This window comes from Ischnura elegans, chromosome 4, assembly GCF_921293095.1.
Source record: "Ischnura elegans chromosome 4, ioIscEleg1.1, whole genome shotgun sequence".
Lineage (NCBI taxonomy): Eukaryota > Metazoa > Arthropoda > Insecta > Odonata > Coenagrionidae > Ischnura > Ischnura elegans.
This window is the reverse complement of record NC_060249.1, coordinates 3,150,146-3,167,698: the sequence shown is the minus strand read 5'-3', so window position 1 is coordinate 3,167,698 and position 17,553 is coordinate 3,150,146. Positions and strand designations below refer to the sequence as shown.

Sequence of the window (17,553 nt, the reverse complement as noted above, 5' to 3'; positions counted from 1 at the left end):
TATTCAAGACACCGGAAAACATGAATAGAGAAGACGGCTACCCTCTCCACAGCTCGTGGAAGAGGGTCATACGAGAGAAAAGAAGAGTTATAGCATTACCTCTCTACATGTTAACGGCCTGTGCCTTAACACCCTCAGTCCCTCGCCTATCGCCTTGCGGGCTACATCTACATCTACATCTACGAGATACCGTGAAAGCCACCACCAGATTGCGTTATATTATTGAGTGTTATCAATGGGTTGGTATGTACATTTAAAAGAATGAACATAAGCATCTTTCTTACGGCTCAATAGCATTTTGGTTAATGTCCCACTGTAGATTTGTCGTAAATTTAACCCATGTTGTAGATTTATCGAACGTGTGTCGAGTGAGAAATCATCGGATGCGTCATCGGGGCACACGGAATGGCGAGGAAATCCTTGCATAACAAGATCGTCCTAATGTTAAAGTCGCCCTTCGTCAACACTTCTTAAAGTGGTGGTGTTGGTAGTGCTCCCGATAGGTATGAGATGGCGCAACGATCGCTTTCGCCACCACCTTCCTTCATTACGACCGGCTTACACAGCAGCGCAGGACGCACTTCCATTGTCACCCCAACACACGACACGTGCGCGGAGGTAATTGCGAGGACATAAGAGCGCACAACAGACAAAGAGAGACGACAACGAAGCAGCGAGGCAAATCGGCGAGTTAAGTCAGTAGAAGTTAGGATAGTTGTGAACAGGGAGAAATACCCCTCGGTTGGGGCTCGTGATGGGGGCCCCCTATTACAGGGGGAATCGAGGGTTCTCCCCAGGAAAAATTTTAGGAAATTTCATGCCCAGAAATGGATTTTGACGGTATTCTGGCTCTTAAAAACCAGATACAAAATACTATGAAAAGTGAGAATGTCGCAGCTTTTATGATTTAATAATGCATTATGGTTCTAATATCTATAATTTAGTGAGTTTGTTCCTTGAAACTGCGCTTACATCTAAAAAGTCACGAAAATAACGTTTTTGAATAACCCTCTCACAAAAGCGACAGGTTCCCTTTTATATTGTTAGTTTATTGATATTGTCTTTTTATACTACGCATGCATACAGTGTTAAGCAACTCACGAAATCTTAAAATTTTACAATTGCAAGAAAACTTAAGTTAAAGGAATCAGTCAGTGTTTCACTGATGATGCATGCTTCCACGAGGAGGGGTGGTTTCCACTTCTTCTCGCGTGTGGAAATTATTTTATGGAAATAAACCCATAAATAGTTGTATGCTCAAAGTTTGAGCAAAATTTGTAATAAAAAGTTGATTTTTTTAATCAATGCTTTTTATATTATCGCTGTTGAAAACTTGAATTTTTTTATGAAAAACACTTTCCTTCGATTTTTTCCAAGTAATTCAAACCTGCTAGTATTATTTATAAATTATTATTTAAACTACTGTATTATTTAAAAATAGTCATGAACAACATTTATGTCAATGAAAATGAGAAGAACAGATTTCGAGGACTAATCAAAGCGAGATATGGTCGCTTGAAGGGAAATTTCATTTGGTGAATTCTCGAATCAATACGTTCGACTTCAAATACAGAAAAAAAGGATTGATTCTACGGGTACAATGACTGTGAAGTGTATCCCCGCAATTTCACTATGAAAACTCGACGCATCAAATCCTTACGATGATAATTTGATGACGTCACGTGCTCGTGCTGCCAAGTATCGGCTTCGCAGAACTCATTGCCCTCAGTGAAAAGTTTCACATGGACGAGAACTTCCACAGGAACTCTAATTGCGTCACCACCTCATGAAAAGACTGGGACAATTTTCGTCTGCCCTTATTTTAAATTAATTGAAGAATGGTTGAATGGGAAATATTTTTATCGCTTATTCCCTTTTTTATTACTTTTATATAATAAGTTGTCAGAGCAGGGTCACAAAAGGATTTAAAAAAGATTCTGGTCAGTAAGAGTAGGATACTGGGTCGATACTGGAAGAGGTGAGTAAATACCAGCGATGGAAGAAGCAAGGCCGAAGTGCCCAGTCGAAGAGAGCGTTCCAACAACAAGGAAGATCTGATCTCGGCGGGACATTTAAACAAAGAAGTTGGGGAACAATTTATCACAGATTATACTTGGTGTATGCTCCTCTATTGAAGCGAGGAATTGAGGATGACAGCAGCGGAGGAACATAAGAACAGAGGTTCATGGGCGTGCCCAGCGGGGGTCAGAAGGGGGCAGCACTAGAAGCAACAGTAAAGTTAGATCAAAACGAAATTTTTGAGAAAAATGTCTTTAAATCCCATAAAATTGATAGTAGTATTAAAGGTGTAATAAAAATAAAAATATTTGTTCGAGCAAATAATTTGAAAAACCAACAAAGCGCGGTTATAATTTTCTTGAAATTTTGGTTTCATAACTTTTCTGTGTTACAACTTGAACGGCCTCGCCTTCCCCCCCCCTCTAGTTTTGATCCTTGTTACGCCCTTGCGGAGGCTTTCGAAATGTGTAGCTACCGAATAATGATGACGATCAAATGGATAGAGCGAATAAATAATGAGGAAGCAGATAGGTATCGCTAAGAGTAGGAGAGAATCCCCGTGAAAACCTTAATAAGATGAGTGAGCAACTATATCAACCATATCGGTGGCTAAGTTCTAACAACACCTATCTCAAAATTTGGCTGGTTTGCAGTGCTGTGGTTGGGAAAAAATGAGGCGGTACTCACCAAAATTTCCAACAGCTGTACATGCACTATTATACATTCGGCCGCGAAGGTATTTTAACGGGTGCGCTTAATATAACGAGTTTGGATTTTTGGGTGTACGACGTGCCGGCCCAACTACAGCACTGCTGGTTTAACACAGGTATCTTAAAGAAAGTGTTGATAGCATCAAAATTATCTTCTCTAAGAAACAACGGAGCGAGGATCCGATGGCCGAACTAACTGTAATTTGGCAAAAAACCTGAAAAAACATATTTGGGTTTTTGGACCAACAAGTTGAAATTTCGTGCCATTCAATATTTTAGCTTACAACTACTAAGAATGTTGACTTACCACTAGGACTAACTTTTGCTTAACATTGTAAATGCTTTTGTCATTGTAGTATGCTTCTCCACGGAAGTGAGGCATGGACAAAGACTGCAGCCAAGAAATCAAAGAGGCATTCGAAATGTGTGTCACAGTAGAATGGTGAGGATCAAATAAATGGACCAAGTTGGTAAATACTGAGGAGGTCCTAAGAAGATTAGGAGACAAGAGAAGCCTCATAAAAACTTTGACAAAAAAATGGAACAACCTTATTGGTCATATATTGAGGCATGATGGCCGTATTAAGACAATCTTCGAGGGCCAAATACATGGCAAGAACGGAAAATGGAAACCACAAATAAAATACATGGAACAAGTAAAGATGGATGTAAAAGTGAAGAAATAAGTAAATGTGAAAAGATAGCCGAAAATAGAATTGAGTGCATGGCTTCGTGAAGCCTTGGGATTTTGGGACTGTCACTGGCCAGTGATGATGATGACGATGGCGAGGTTATTGTCTTTTCTGTTCTTGCAAATTCGCTTTACACACGAAGTTAAAGTTGAACAAATCGCGATAATAATTCCTCCTTTTATTCATTTACTCCATTTAACCGATGAAATAGACGATCCTCGCTTCCACCCCAGTAGGGCGATTCTAATTTCGATGGGAAATAAAATATAATGGGAGCGATACAACGAAATTCATAATATTCCTGTCAATATAATCCATAGGATTCAAAACTACGGGATCCTCACGAGTGGAAATACTCTATTGCATATAATCTGAATAATGTGAATAAATGTAGGTATAAGTTTTTGATTACCTCTGCGTTGCGGACATAGTTGGAAAGTGATTGAAATACTGCTTGAAAGGAATTTCTTCGAGGAAAGGTTAGAGTGAAGCCATTAAATGGGGAGGAGGAGGAAGAGCGGGAAAAGGAAACGCGATTCCAAGTGATTCATCAAGGGCTGTCTTTCCTCGATCATAATGGGTCACCTCCGATTGCCTTTCACAAAAATATCGAACGAATCGAGCCGCCGAAAATGTTTTCCTGCTTAACGCTATCATCTTGGAATTTCCAGGGTAAGCTGAGTTAACCCTAAATACACCAATGGATGAAGTTCGCCATGAAAAAATATTTGACTTAGCCGGGATTCGAACCCGGATCTCCCGATTGCCGGTCAGGTGTGTTAGCGAGTTACACTACCAAGCCATTTTTTATGGCTTAGGCCCAGTTTCACCAACACGGATAATATTCTCTATTATCTCAGTTTTCAAAAACTCGGTTAAAATCATTATCTCAGAAATGTGAGGGCCGTGTTTCACCAACGACGTTTTATCCTAGTTTTCAAAAACCGAGATAATCAGAATAAATGATTTGGCTTGTACGTTTTTCATAACTCTGACGTGGGAAAAACAAATGACGGTAAGCAACCGTATGACATGGAATCAGCTATAATAAGCCGGTAAGTGTACAATCAAGTACAGAGTGATAAAATGAACAGCAACAGTATTAATATAGACAATGAGAGTTCGAAAAGCTCAAATATTAAGTTTTCGTGTAAGGGTTTATTAATTTGCCTTACGAAATACCACGCACGGGTAGTAAAAAATAAATAAAAAACAAATAGGGGAACCGCGTTTAGCAAGAGCAAGGAATGCGAGAATATTGCGGTAAAAAAACTTGTAAGCACCTTTGTTTAATGCATCGTTATTTAAAAATGAAAATTTTTAATTTACCGAGACTCCCACATTTAAACAAACACAGTTCTTGGTTATTTTATGCTACAATAATTAATTACGTCTCACATTGGTAAAATTGCGATTTCGAAGATAACGATGCTGTTACATAGGTATTAATTCAGGAAGAGGACAGAGAGAAAAGGTTTTTGTACATATATGTAAGAAAATTCAAAGAAAGGCTTATGGCATTTATGAATACGAACATATTTTGGCAAGAGTTGTCGGAAATATTGGCTCAAGGGGAGCATAGGCATGGGAAAGCTCAAGTTTAAGAGAAAGAAACGTGAAATTTCTTTGACAAGGGGAGATCACGTACCCCATTATGATGATAAAAATTTTTCCTCATGTCTATGCTTGCTACAATTAAAATTATTCATATACTTGTCGCCGTATGATCAAAACGAAGACGAAAAAAAAAGCTATTCAACAGTTGCCTTGGCGAAGGATCGAACCCTGGTCCCCTGGGTGAGAGTCGACGACGGTACCACTACACCAACTACCCATGATATGAGTCACTGCGCTATTTTAGCAGTATAAATCATTATTGAATAAGGCTTGTTAAAAGTACCGCATGAAAATTAATTAATTACAGCCAAACAAAGGCCCATTCGATAGGATCACCACCAGTTTATAGATGTGTTCGCCATTCCGAATGCTATAAAATATACGGCATTGGAAACCTCCACTTCCCCTTGTTAGTAAAATTCGTCTTCTTCAATGAGAGCGAGAACTGCCTTTGCAGTTTCATATGCCATTTTGGGATGAGTAAATAAATGCACTTCACCATATATATTAAAATAATCTGCACGCTCATTTATCCATAATGAACGTGGTCTCCGAATAGAATGTCGATATTCTTCATCGCTGTCATTCGTATTTTCCGAGAGCTGATGAAGCTGCATGCGCGCCATGCCATCTGCCCTCAGATTAACTCGGATAATAAGCTTTGAACTGCGGAATATCGTCAGTAAAAGTATAAACCGAGATAACAGCCCAAAACCGAGTTAATGCATCTGGTGAAACACGATTGTTGTAATATCTCGGTTTTTGAGAATATTATCCGAGTTAATTCAATTATCCTCGTTGGTGAAACTGGCCCTTAGTGGTGGAACTGGTTAACACGTCTGACCGGCAATCGGGAGATCCGGGCTCGAATCCCGGCTAAGTCAAATATTTTTTCATGGCGAACTTCATCCATTGGTGTATTTAACTTTGCACCCGAGCGCGTGCGTGACTGCGTACAAAGTCACTTGTTCCGGCCGTGCTCAGAGTTAATCTTGTTCAACACTTGCCTCTACCTGAGAAAATAGTGAAAGATAAACGGTAAAATTATCACATTTGCGATGAAGCTAAATGTTGGAAACGGTTTACTGTCTGCGAGACGAAACTTTCAAGTTCATAACCACAAGGGAATCTTAAGACAGTGTTAAGGGAGTAAAACGTCAGCTCAAAAAGACAATAGTGTCGAGTGGGAGGGGAGAGGGATGCAGCCGTCTCCTTGGTCTCCGGAGGATCTCGACAATTGAACGCGGGGTAATTGCGGTGGTAAACATCCCGGGCTCCTAGCACGCCGCCCCACCTTCCCCCTCCGCTTTGATTGTAGCGGACCGCCACCACGCATGCGCAGCGCAGGGATGCTCATTTGAATTTGGCGGTCGTGCCAACGACCAATCCACTCACGGCCGGCGACCTTCGACAACGGGCCAGAACCGCTATGAAAGAAAGATGCGTCACGGCCGTCATTGTTGCGTCAGACGGCCGTTGACATTGACACGCATAGAGAGGAAGCGAGACACGCGCCAAATCGAGCGAGAGCGCACGACGAAGCGATAAACAGAGACACGCGGGAGTGATTGAAAATATGCGAGAACGTTATAATTCCAAGTCCACTAGAAGCGTGCTGTCAAATACTGCTCATTTAAATGTGTTTTCGATAACCGCTGCTCGCGACGGCAGTGGGATCCCACGGGGGAAATGGTTTAAATAAGGGCGGCAAAAAAATTATAAAAACAAAAAATGCAAAAACAAAGTGAAACAGATGAAAAAAGAAAATATCAATGCAATAAAAAAAATTATATGTTAATATTTCATTTAGTAATGTGAACCGTTCATTGGAAAGTTTCCTTCGATATGTAGTCGATTAGTTTGTAATTTTCCGAACGAAACTGTTTACAGCACGTGCTTACTATATTGTAGCCTATTCTAAACTTCTCCATAATTGCACTGTATAGTCAAAATTGGTCACTTTAACCGCTGTCCACCACTTCGTGCTCTTACTGTTAGACGCATGAAAACACTTAAGAGGTACTATTAATACCCACCGTGTCAGCATTTAAGAACGGACGGTGACATGGCCATTGCGGATTCTGTCTGCCCAATAATAAAATAATCCATCCAATTCATATATTTTCGATGCAATAGCTCGTTATCGAAAATACTCAATTATAAATATCCATAATCAAAGGATCGCTCTCTCTTCATCGCCGCACTGCGGGCATTTATTGAAACAGATCAATTGGCGAGAGATGTGGCAGCATTAATGAAGCTTTTACAGTTCGGACTTTGGGGGGGGGAGGGGGGGAGAGGGGTGGATCATGAGAGGTTTGCTTCGTACCAAATCCTATTCATTTTCTTAAAGATTCTCCTGACATCACTCCTCCGAGAAACTTTCATTTCCCTATATAAAATCGTCTCAGGTTTAATTTTGTGGAATAATGCTATACATATCCATGATTAAAGGACAAATGGTAATATCCGAACTATTTTATTGATCACTTAACCGACCATGGTTTCGAATCTTGAAAATGACACCAAGTGTCGAAACCGTGGTCGGTTAAGTGATGAATAAAATAGTGTGGCTATTACCATTTGTGCTTTAATCGTGGATTTCATATCCCTCTCTCTCCTCAACAATCTCCCCTCTCCTCCAATAAACAACTCCCTGACAACCTCAACAATTAAATATGAAACGTTGAAGTCGCCCCTATACTTAATAATCTGCAGTCTATCCCCTTGAGATGTGACTGCAATGAAACTTATTAAGATGACGCGTCACTCTTCTCGTCACGTATTTCTCTTTTCAAACTTACGACATCAAATTGAAGTTAGCAGGATATAGTTTATAGTATTCCCAGTTTAACGGGGAAATAACTTTTAATAAGGTTACATTCAATAAGGATGCTTACATATTCGATAGTTACATATTTTATGCACCTTCATTAGGCATATAAGATGCGAACCTATTGCCTACCACCCGAGAATAACACCTTAGATATACCTAAAGCATGCTCAAACGCAAGTACTTCTTCGGCGGGCACTAGCAAACCGAAACGTATCCACGTGCGACCGAAGCGCACGCACAATGATGCGGCCGTCTACGAACTATACGACATAAGCACATCACTTATTGTTCGTGCAACGCCTGCGTGTTGCTGAAGGGACATGCACATAAAAATCTATGGATATGCATAGAGTTTTAAGTGTACTTTGCGAAATATTATGGATGAAAATGCTGATTTTTAAACAGCCCACATTTTTTTTAGTATGACATAATTAAGCGTTGGTTAGAGAATTGTGGCGTCAATGGGATCGTTGGGTGAATTTAATTGGCGGCGGAATGGAAGTTGAAATGTGTCGACGAAGAGTTTCAACTTTTATGCATTGCATTACGTCAAGTACATTAGCAATACATTAAAAATCGGATATACTAAAATAATTCCACAAATACTATAATTTTGAAGCCCTACTTTAAATTATCTGATGGTCGTGTAAATATAGAAAATTCTTAAAATTCAGCTAAAGCATCAAATCTCTTTGTCGAATATTTTTGAAGATGGCGCACACACCATGTTAAGATATGGGTCAAAGATAAAGCTATCAGTTTTCTACATTAGGCGTTTAAACATAAGTAGATAAACTTTTAAAGCCGTTTTTAAATTAAAACTGTACGTATTGCAGCATAAGGGAGCGAATTTAAGTAAATTTCTTGGCCGCCAGATTTGGGCGTATATGAGCGCAAGGGGACTGCATTCATTCCATCCCGTACATCGCTTGTTACTTCGCTCGTATTTTAATAGGTTTTCAAAAATATCCCCGGCGCGGTGATGACTGCAATGCGATCCACTTTTCCCCAATTTTTGCAATAAGACGTTTGTAATTGCGTTGAGCAGCACTGAAAAGTTTTCTGAATTTGATAGGTCACGTCAGCACGTGTAAAAATTTCGGCCAACAACCCAAATCCAACATTATTTCCCCGTGAAACTCATTGAGTCAATTTGTCCGTCAGCGAAGCGAGTGGCGACTTTTGTAACCCCATTGAAATGATCTGTGCGTGAGAACACATTTCGAGGTTGACTTGAGGAGCCTCTGGTGCAGTATGCGTGGATGAGTGCATCCTTTTCCCATGATTCAAAGCGCGGGAAGCGTCTTCGTTTGGGAATAAGTCAGAATAAGTGCAACAAGTATATCAAAGAGGGAAATTATTTTGTTCATCAGTAGTGTTGATATTTTTAGACTTGTTCGAGTGTTTGATTGTTTTCCTTTATAACCACGTTCATGACGTAAATCGTTCAAAAATGAAAAAAATTTAAAAGCGTACTTAGTGAAGAGAAGGATTTAAATATTTTTAACTACTAAAAAAGAGTATTTGCTAAGCTTTTGCAACAAAATGAGCTAACACCTGCAAAAGGAACGTGGAAAAATAGAATTTGACCCTTAGCCACGAATAAAAAGTACCTACCCCAGTTTTATCTGCTACTAAATCAAAAAGGTCGACTTTTTCACTTAGAGAATGAGAAAATGTTTCTTTCCGAAATCCAAAACTCAAAATCACTTCCGCCGACACAAAATTGCTCGAGAACCTTGACAATGAGGAATGTGAAGGGTTTTGCCCATAATTTGTTCATTAAGTTTCAAATTTATCTTGTTTTTCATCAGCTTAGTGTCCAGAAGATGGTTAAACCTGCGTTAGTACGTCCCAATCCATGGGGAGAAACTTAAATTAAAGTTGGACCATCCCTGCTTTCCTACGCCTATCTCATCTTAAGTTACGGCCCAAGCCGCCCAAACTCATTCTTTCATGAATAAGACTATTGACGAACACAACTTCCTAATGCACCTCACTCATCGAATTCCGTTCCTTTGAGGTGCCTTTGACAGCCTATAAAGGCACATAAGATCTGTAACCAATGTGCGTACATTATAACCAATTTCCTTGGTTTTTTTTGTATCAAATTAAACAGGAAATTATTACCAAACTCCGTACAGTATTAGTATCATAGATTTTGGCCAATGAATGACTTTGCCAAATTTTCGAAACTCCTCGGATATGAATTCTACTTTTAGTGTGGTAAATGGGTTGGCAGGGGTCAAAGTCAAAAGTTGCCCACTTTTCATGAGTTGGTTGAGTCATCCGAGTTCTGGTTCATTGACTCGTTCAGGAAGAACATCTCACCGCGGGAAGGAATCTATCGATCGAAAGGGTTTGATCAGCGATGAACCACGCGAGTTCGATTCGCTAGCCCTCTGAGTAGCTAGAAGCGGTTACGCGCTTACACCGAGTTCGTGACGTCAACAAATTATTAGCTAAAGCATCAAGGTGGCCGACTTTTCGGTTGCCGCGAATCACTCGAGAAATAGTCGACGGATTTAAAAAATCCAGAAATTCTCTCCACTTTTCCAACTAAATTGCAATTGAAAAAACAAATGTGAAAAGAACCCATTGCACACATTGGTCCTTTCTATCAATGCCTGCAGAGAAAAAAATGGAGCAAGCTAAAAATATAAATCCTGTTTTTGCCATCCCGTTGCGCTGATGGTAATCTCACGATTAGCATTTTGCCATTCTAACAAGTTAATTTTGGTCGCTAAGCAGTCAACAAGCAGTAATCATTATGTGCTGGCGTTATACTGCGTCGTTGCAGGAAATTTTAATAGCTGGGTAAATTGTTGCTGCACATACATGGAAAGTTTTAGTGCAATAAAGACACAACTACACAACTTCTGCTTTCAAAGAAAGAAGATACTATTTCTTTTACTCCTTAGAAGAAACCGACCATAACTATACAATGATGCAGAACATAAACATACAAGAATCTAACAAATAGAGAATAAAAAAGTGTGGAATTAATAAAAATTAACCTTAAATGTGGCACAGTGATAGCTAAGTACTTTACATAAGAGTAAATAATCTACAATCATTACATCTTGTCGAGCACTCCCCTGATAAATATTACCCCGTGGAAACCACCTTGGTTCAGGCAGGACAAGGACTCAGTATATTTACTTACTCTGCGGGAATGACACTTGAGTTATATCACATTTGGAGCACATTTCATTTATTTCCAACATGGTCTCCGGGCGGAATTCCCATTACATTTTTATAGCATAATGGCGAATTCTCATACTGCCCTATCTACGGGGTGTAAAATAACAATTCTATTGCCCATACCAAAACCACAGTACTTAACAATCGATGAAAAATCTGTTACTACGTGACACTGGAGTCAATAATAAAGAATCGTGGTTAAACAATAGGAAATGGCGAGAATTGGTGAGTTGCGTGAAAGAATTGTGTTGGCGTGCAGAAGGAAAGAAGGATTGAAGTTCTTGAGGAAGAGACAATCTGACAACTAGAAGTGTGAGTGTGATTAAGGAGGAGTGAGACGGTGTTTGCTTGTTTGCGTTGCATCTTCTTCGATTTATTAAGTGGTCAAAATAAATGGAGGAAATGTAAATGCACCATTAAGTTCGAGCCAAGAGAAAATGTGAAATATTTGTTTTTATATGATGTATGGCTGATTTTGAGTTGCGGTGGGCGAAGGAAATTTTCTTCATTTCGCATATCTTGCATTAAATTCCCTGTTTAGAAGTGAACGATTGTCTGTTTGATGTTTGGTCAAATTTTAATTTCACGGGGAGAAATTTCTTCATATTTTGCATGTCTTAATTAATGCTTGTGATGTTAAGAATTTTATAAGGGTTCTCAGCGGATGTTTAAAAAAGGAAAAATACCGTTCCCTTAATATTTCAAAACCTCATTTAAACATCGGCAGTAAAATAATTTTGGGGTCAAACTTGACGAAAATAATGTGCCAATAAGAGGTCTTGGTTACGTTTTCAAGAGGAAAACTTATAAAGGTTTTTGTGCAGCGTTTGAAAACCCCGTATTACTGCTTAAGTTGAAGGCCTCTGAAAAACCTTTACGAACCCTTTTTTATGTATCAATTTACATTCATGTATGCTTTTATAAATCCTATAAAACACCTTGTGTGTAGTCAACCCAGCGAGTCCCTTGGGAACCTCAAGAAAACCCCTGTGTGCAGATAGGTTTTTATTCAGATTCACAAAACATCTTCGATCTCTGAATAAAAGTTTACAAAGCCTCTTGAAATCCACTGATTTTCGCAATGAAATCCTGACGATAAGAGACGAGAGAGAGAGAGAGAGAGCGTTCAAATAAATATCGAGAGAGAAAATCGGAGCGAGAGAGAGAGAGAGAGGGTGGCGACAAAAGACGATCGGAATGCGATTTCGTGAGTGTGGAGTGCGCAAGGCCGCCTGTGTCACAGGGCGGGAGTTGGCACCGCGCACGTTTTCCTTCACGGAGAGGTCGCGTGCGGCAGACCGTGACCTCATTCCGACCACCACCTCAAAACGAATTGCTCTTCTGCCGTTCGGAAGAACGAATTCGGGGCCGACTGCCGATTGAAAGGGATTACTTATTGGAAACGCGATACCAATGGGAAGATCGCGTTAATATTTCAATAGACTCGCTCGCCAATGTGATAAAGTTTGAAAATTCAAGGGGTCCAAATATTTCTGCATCTAGATTCGTCGTATGTTGGGACGATTGTAGGAGGACAATAATTGTTTTTTCCGAATGTTTTATTTTCTGATTTTTGCGGGAGGCATTTGGCGATAAATATAAAATAGCATCTAAAATTACAACAATGTACCTTTGGAGGCCATGCCATGTTGTTACGGAGACGTAAATTGGCGCAATTTTCAAACTTCTGAAAGGGGTATTTTTATGGGATATTTGCTCCATTTTCATGATTTAGAGTGAGACAATCCAAAACCATTTTCATCGCAGTTTTCAGACTTAGTGGTTGATATAATGTACATTCACATGATAATAAACTAAAAATAACATATTTATAAAATTTTCGTCCCATTTAAAAATCATAATCAGAAAGAGCAAATTATTTACAAGGTTTATATACAAAATTGCCTCACCAGCCTCTTATATCCATTTTAAAGTTTTGGGATCCCTTGTGTCCCTTTTAATTACAAAAAACAGCTGAGCCTCAATAATTTCGACATGAATTAAATGAACCAATGCCCTCAATCGGCTCCGCTACGGCTGACTGGGTGCTCATCACGTAGAAGATAATCACGCGCTTTCCGTGACATTCGTCTGGATAAGCCAATTTTCATTGCATTTCGAGGCAGTGTTGCAGTGCGTGAAGAGAGAGTGCCCGCAGAAAGAGTAATAAGAGGAGGACTGTGAAATTCACATCTATTCACTTTTTAACCGCTTATAAGCATATACATGAGTTATACGTGTTGCAAGAGATGAAACTATAAAAAGGAAGCATCAACACCTCCACTTCTTGATTTACTTTGAACGTTGGGCACTAAAAACTCAATAGCATCTATTTAAAGTCAATCGCATTCGATAACTTTCGAAGACTAGTAATTAAGACTAGTCATAATTGTGATTTATATAAATCGATCGCCTTCTTGCATTACCAACGCACTCATTTTTGATCAATACGTAATTCCTCCGCTGGGCGTAATTAATTAGTCTGCGAGATTGCAAATATTTTTATGCCGTGATAAGACGTAGTAATTGAGTATAATTAGTATAATTTTTTTAATATACTAATATTTTATCCTTTCTATCTCCAGTTAGTCACCAAAAAAATTAATTTATGAGAAAAAACGAGAGTGTGTTGAACAGAAATAACATACCACATTGAAAAAAGTAATTCGTAACGTTTTCATGCGGAAAAAAGGAGATAGCTGCAAGGGGATAGGTACTCGTTCTTCCTCAGCTTTGGCCACTGCCTGCAGCTATTTAATTCAAGCTCTGGCGAAATTTATACCTTTCTAGTCTTGTGAGCTCATTCTTTTCCAAAAATTATTTATTCTGAAAAAATACAACATCAGGTGAATCTACAATAAAGGGCGCATTACTACTGACAACTGTTTAAACGACCCAGAAGTGGCTTCCATAAAATTTGAGAGAGCAATCAAAAAGGAGGCAGGGAAATGAAGACCGTAAACTGTTAGCTGTCTAGCTGGAATTTCCCTACTTAAAATAAGTGAATTTAAATTCAATGTATAAGCTTTGCATGCGGCTAAATCGTAGTATGATTAGCAAAATTCATGGAGAGCCATACCATAAAAACGTTGAGTTTGATAGCCATGATGATCTGCTACATATTATATTTTTCTCCATACCGGATCCTGAATGAATTTGGATGACTGTTTGAAAGCAGGCAAGTCAAAGAGGGGAGTGCGAAAATGAATGACTCCTCCCAAATGGTTCTTTGGCTCTAAGAACCGAGTGAATTTTGGGTCAGAAGGAATGAAACGTTTCATTTTCGCATTCAATTGGAAATAATGTCACTTCGTCGGTTTGATAAAATAAATCGTTATTGGGTGTTGAGTCTAGTCTCTCTTGAGTCTTGAGCGACCTCTAAATGTTGAAAAATCGACCTGATATTTCTAAAACATATTGATACTACTCCTCAAAGCGCATTTAAAGAGATTAAAAAAAAATCTAAGGAATTCTCTGAAGAGGATGGCAGACTTAGCTGTTTAAATATTGGGACCATGCAGCTAATAATACACGTGAAGGTATACCCGTGAAATCTTCCTGCAAAATCACACTCCGGGAATAAGTCGAGTTCCAAATTCTCGCTGGAGTTTGCAGGTGATGATGCCTTGTTTTGGGAGATTTCCTCGTTTCGGTGTTGTCGAATACGTGGTCTCCCCACCCCCTTCACACCGGCCCCGAGTTGTTATTTCAGGGGGGAGGGAGCAATTTGCGAGGAGCAGAGGGAGGGGTGAGCGAATGACTGACCTTGGAAGAGAGGCGCCATCATCTTGAAGGCCTCGCTGGGCCCCAGGCTGGAATATTGGCCCACCACCAGCTCCAGGAAGAAGAGGGGAAGGCCAGCCAGGAACAGCATGATGGTATGAGGGACAAGGAACGCCCCTGCAAAAGGACAAGTACTTAATCTCAGTCCATGCACGATTCCACTACTTTCACAATTACTTCAGATTTATGTACAGTCACTTTCAAAAGTTTTAGGACAAAGTTTGTGGCGCCACTTCTGCTTCTCAAGAAAATTTAGTTTCCCTTACTCCATTTGTTTTCCTTGCTCACGCACTGCAAATATTTCGCTTCCATGTGAAGATATATGAACAAAGAGGGAGAAGTTACTTGCTAAATTTATCGTTTTGTTTCGATCTTTGATGGATTTAATGATTAATTTCGTGTGCATACTCTATGTCCTTGCTCCGGTTTTCACTGCTGGTATGATATTATGTATCGCAAAAATCTCATCGTCAGAAGCCGTGGTGGCGTAGTGGAGTTAATGCGACGTCGTCATAGTAAGGGTTGTTGGATCGATTCCCCTGCTCGGAATTAAAATTTCCACTTTTTTTTCCTTGGTAACTCCTTTTGTATTTAATAATGGGTTTCAAATAATTTAAATTCGCTGTAATCGATAAATACTTTTTTTAATGGTAAATGGTAATATACAAGTTAAGAATTGGGCAAGGCAAGGGATTGCTAGTACTCATTTTGAAAATTAGGGATTTGCAAAAGGGGTAACCGTAACCCGACGGTAAGGGGCGCATTCAAACCCAGCGTTGGTATTAACTTAGTGATTTTAGATTGGCGATGAAGGGTCATACATAGCGGTTGATTATTGCATTAATTAGTTTAGAAAGTTGTTGATTATTATGATTTTCTGCAATGAGCACCATGCTTTTTCACCCGTCCCTTGAGACGGGTGATATGTGTGTCATTATATGACGTCCAACTTGACTTACATACAGCAAATAGCCTTTATAATCATCACATAATACTTCATTTGGGTTTTGCGTAGAATGTGTTTTCCAGTTTTCAATCAATGCAAAGATCCAACTAATTTGTCAGAACGGATTCATTCAAGTAATCGGCGAGCTGTTAATGGAAACCTGTTGATGTTATACCCTATTGCGAATGCACAATCTAGAATTTTATCCAATGAATTAAGAAGAAGGCCTAAACAGCCCTAATAAATAAAAAAAATATCTTAAGAGACCTCTACGCCATCATCAGCGCAAACCAAAGTACTTCCAATCTCCTCCCTTCCCGCCCTTCTATCACCCACAGAAAGGCGCCCAACGTGCGCAAATATTCCGATCCACCCGCCCCTCTCTCCCCCGAACTGCCCCCCTATCTTCTTCCTCCTCAACATGCAACCGCCCAAGATGCAAGTGCTGCTTCTTGTTTCGCTCCACCTCCCCACCAGTCATCAACAAATCTTCCTTTTCTCCTTTTTCCTTTAAATACTTCCTTTAATTCCATCTACCGACTCTCCTACAATTTCTGCCCTGCCTACTACATTAGAGAATGCACCACGGCAGTATCCATTCGAATGAACAACCATCGCCTCTCCACCAAGTCCCTCCCATTCGTTGAACCAGTACTCCAACACAAAATAGTTCCTTCGAGCAGTGCTTTTCCCTTTCCTAAAGCGAAATACTAGCACACCTGGGTGGAAACAGCGTTCAAACCGCCAGGGTGAACGTCGCTAGTTGCTAGCCACCAGCCAATTCCTCCCCAATTCCCCCTCACCTCCACCTACCCCTTCAACCTCCCCCCCCTAAACTCCACAGAAGACATCAGCAATCCTGTCTCACTCATTGAGAATGGTGGGTAACCCCATAGAAACGTCTGAAAAACATTTTGTGAGTGTCCCTTTTTTAGTGCTTCTATGTTATTTATTTAATTAATCTAAGTATATTTATATTCATAAAAAAGTCGTAAATCGTGTTTGTTACACTATTTATAACTCGAGAACGGCTACATATATTTGAACGATTTTCTAGATGAATGGAAGTTTTTGGATTCGTATCAACCTCGAATAGCAGAATTAACATTTCAAAATAATATCAGTTCATGGAAGAAATTAATATGGGTGCTAGGGGACATTTTTAGGAGTTGGCAACACTTCAACAGCTCAATTTCAAGTCGGTCATTCTACTTACTAAACGATCTGTTTTGTTGTTACCAATTTAATGACTGAGCCTCATAAAAATTGTTGACTATCGGTAAAGGCCGTGTTCATGTCGACGAATCGAGCGGATTTATTTCATATCCTCGGCATTTTTGCAATTTCGTTTCATCGAAAGATGAACTCCTCAACAAAGTGCTCTCGAACATGACTGATGAGCAAAATAATCACAAATTTTAGAGCGAGCAAGCAATTTTGGCGGCTCAGGACAAAGATGTGGATTACTTCTTCGAAACTTCGAAATTTGCAAATAATTGGTAATTTGCATTTACTCGAATATATTGACTGTGTTACTAAAATAGATGAAGTCACCAACTATCCATCTGCATTTTTAAACTTCTTAGATGTGACTACTGGCTTACCACCGCACAATATACAGCTGAAGGTTGACTCGGTGGTCATGAACCTTTGAAACCTAAAATATGCAATGGAACATGTTAGGTGATAAAAAACCGATAATCAATGTGATTCACGCGGTTATATTAAAAGGTAAATTCAAAGATG

At 39.5% G+C, this 17,553-nt stretch overlaps 1 protein-coding gene across 1 annotated transcript in view; it reads right to left on the bottom strand.

Annotated features, from left to right (window-relative positions):
• LOC124156998 (sodium- and chloride-dependent neutral and basic amino acid transporter B(0+)-like) overlaps positions 1–17,553 on the bottom strand; it is a 125,553-nt gene that overhangs the window by 74,120 nt on the left and 33,880 nt on the right. Inside the window, exon 2 of the mRNA XM_046531450.1 lies at positions 14,844–14,978. Coding sequence (XP_046387406.1) covers positions 14,844–14,978 — 135 coding nt within the window. The remainder of the gene's footprint in view (positions 1–14,843; positions 14,979–17,553) is intronic.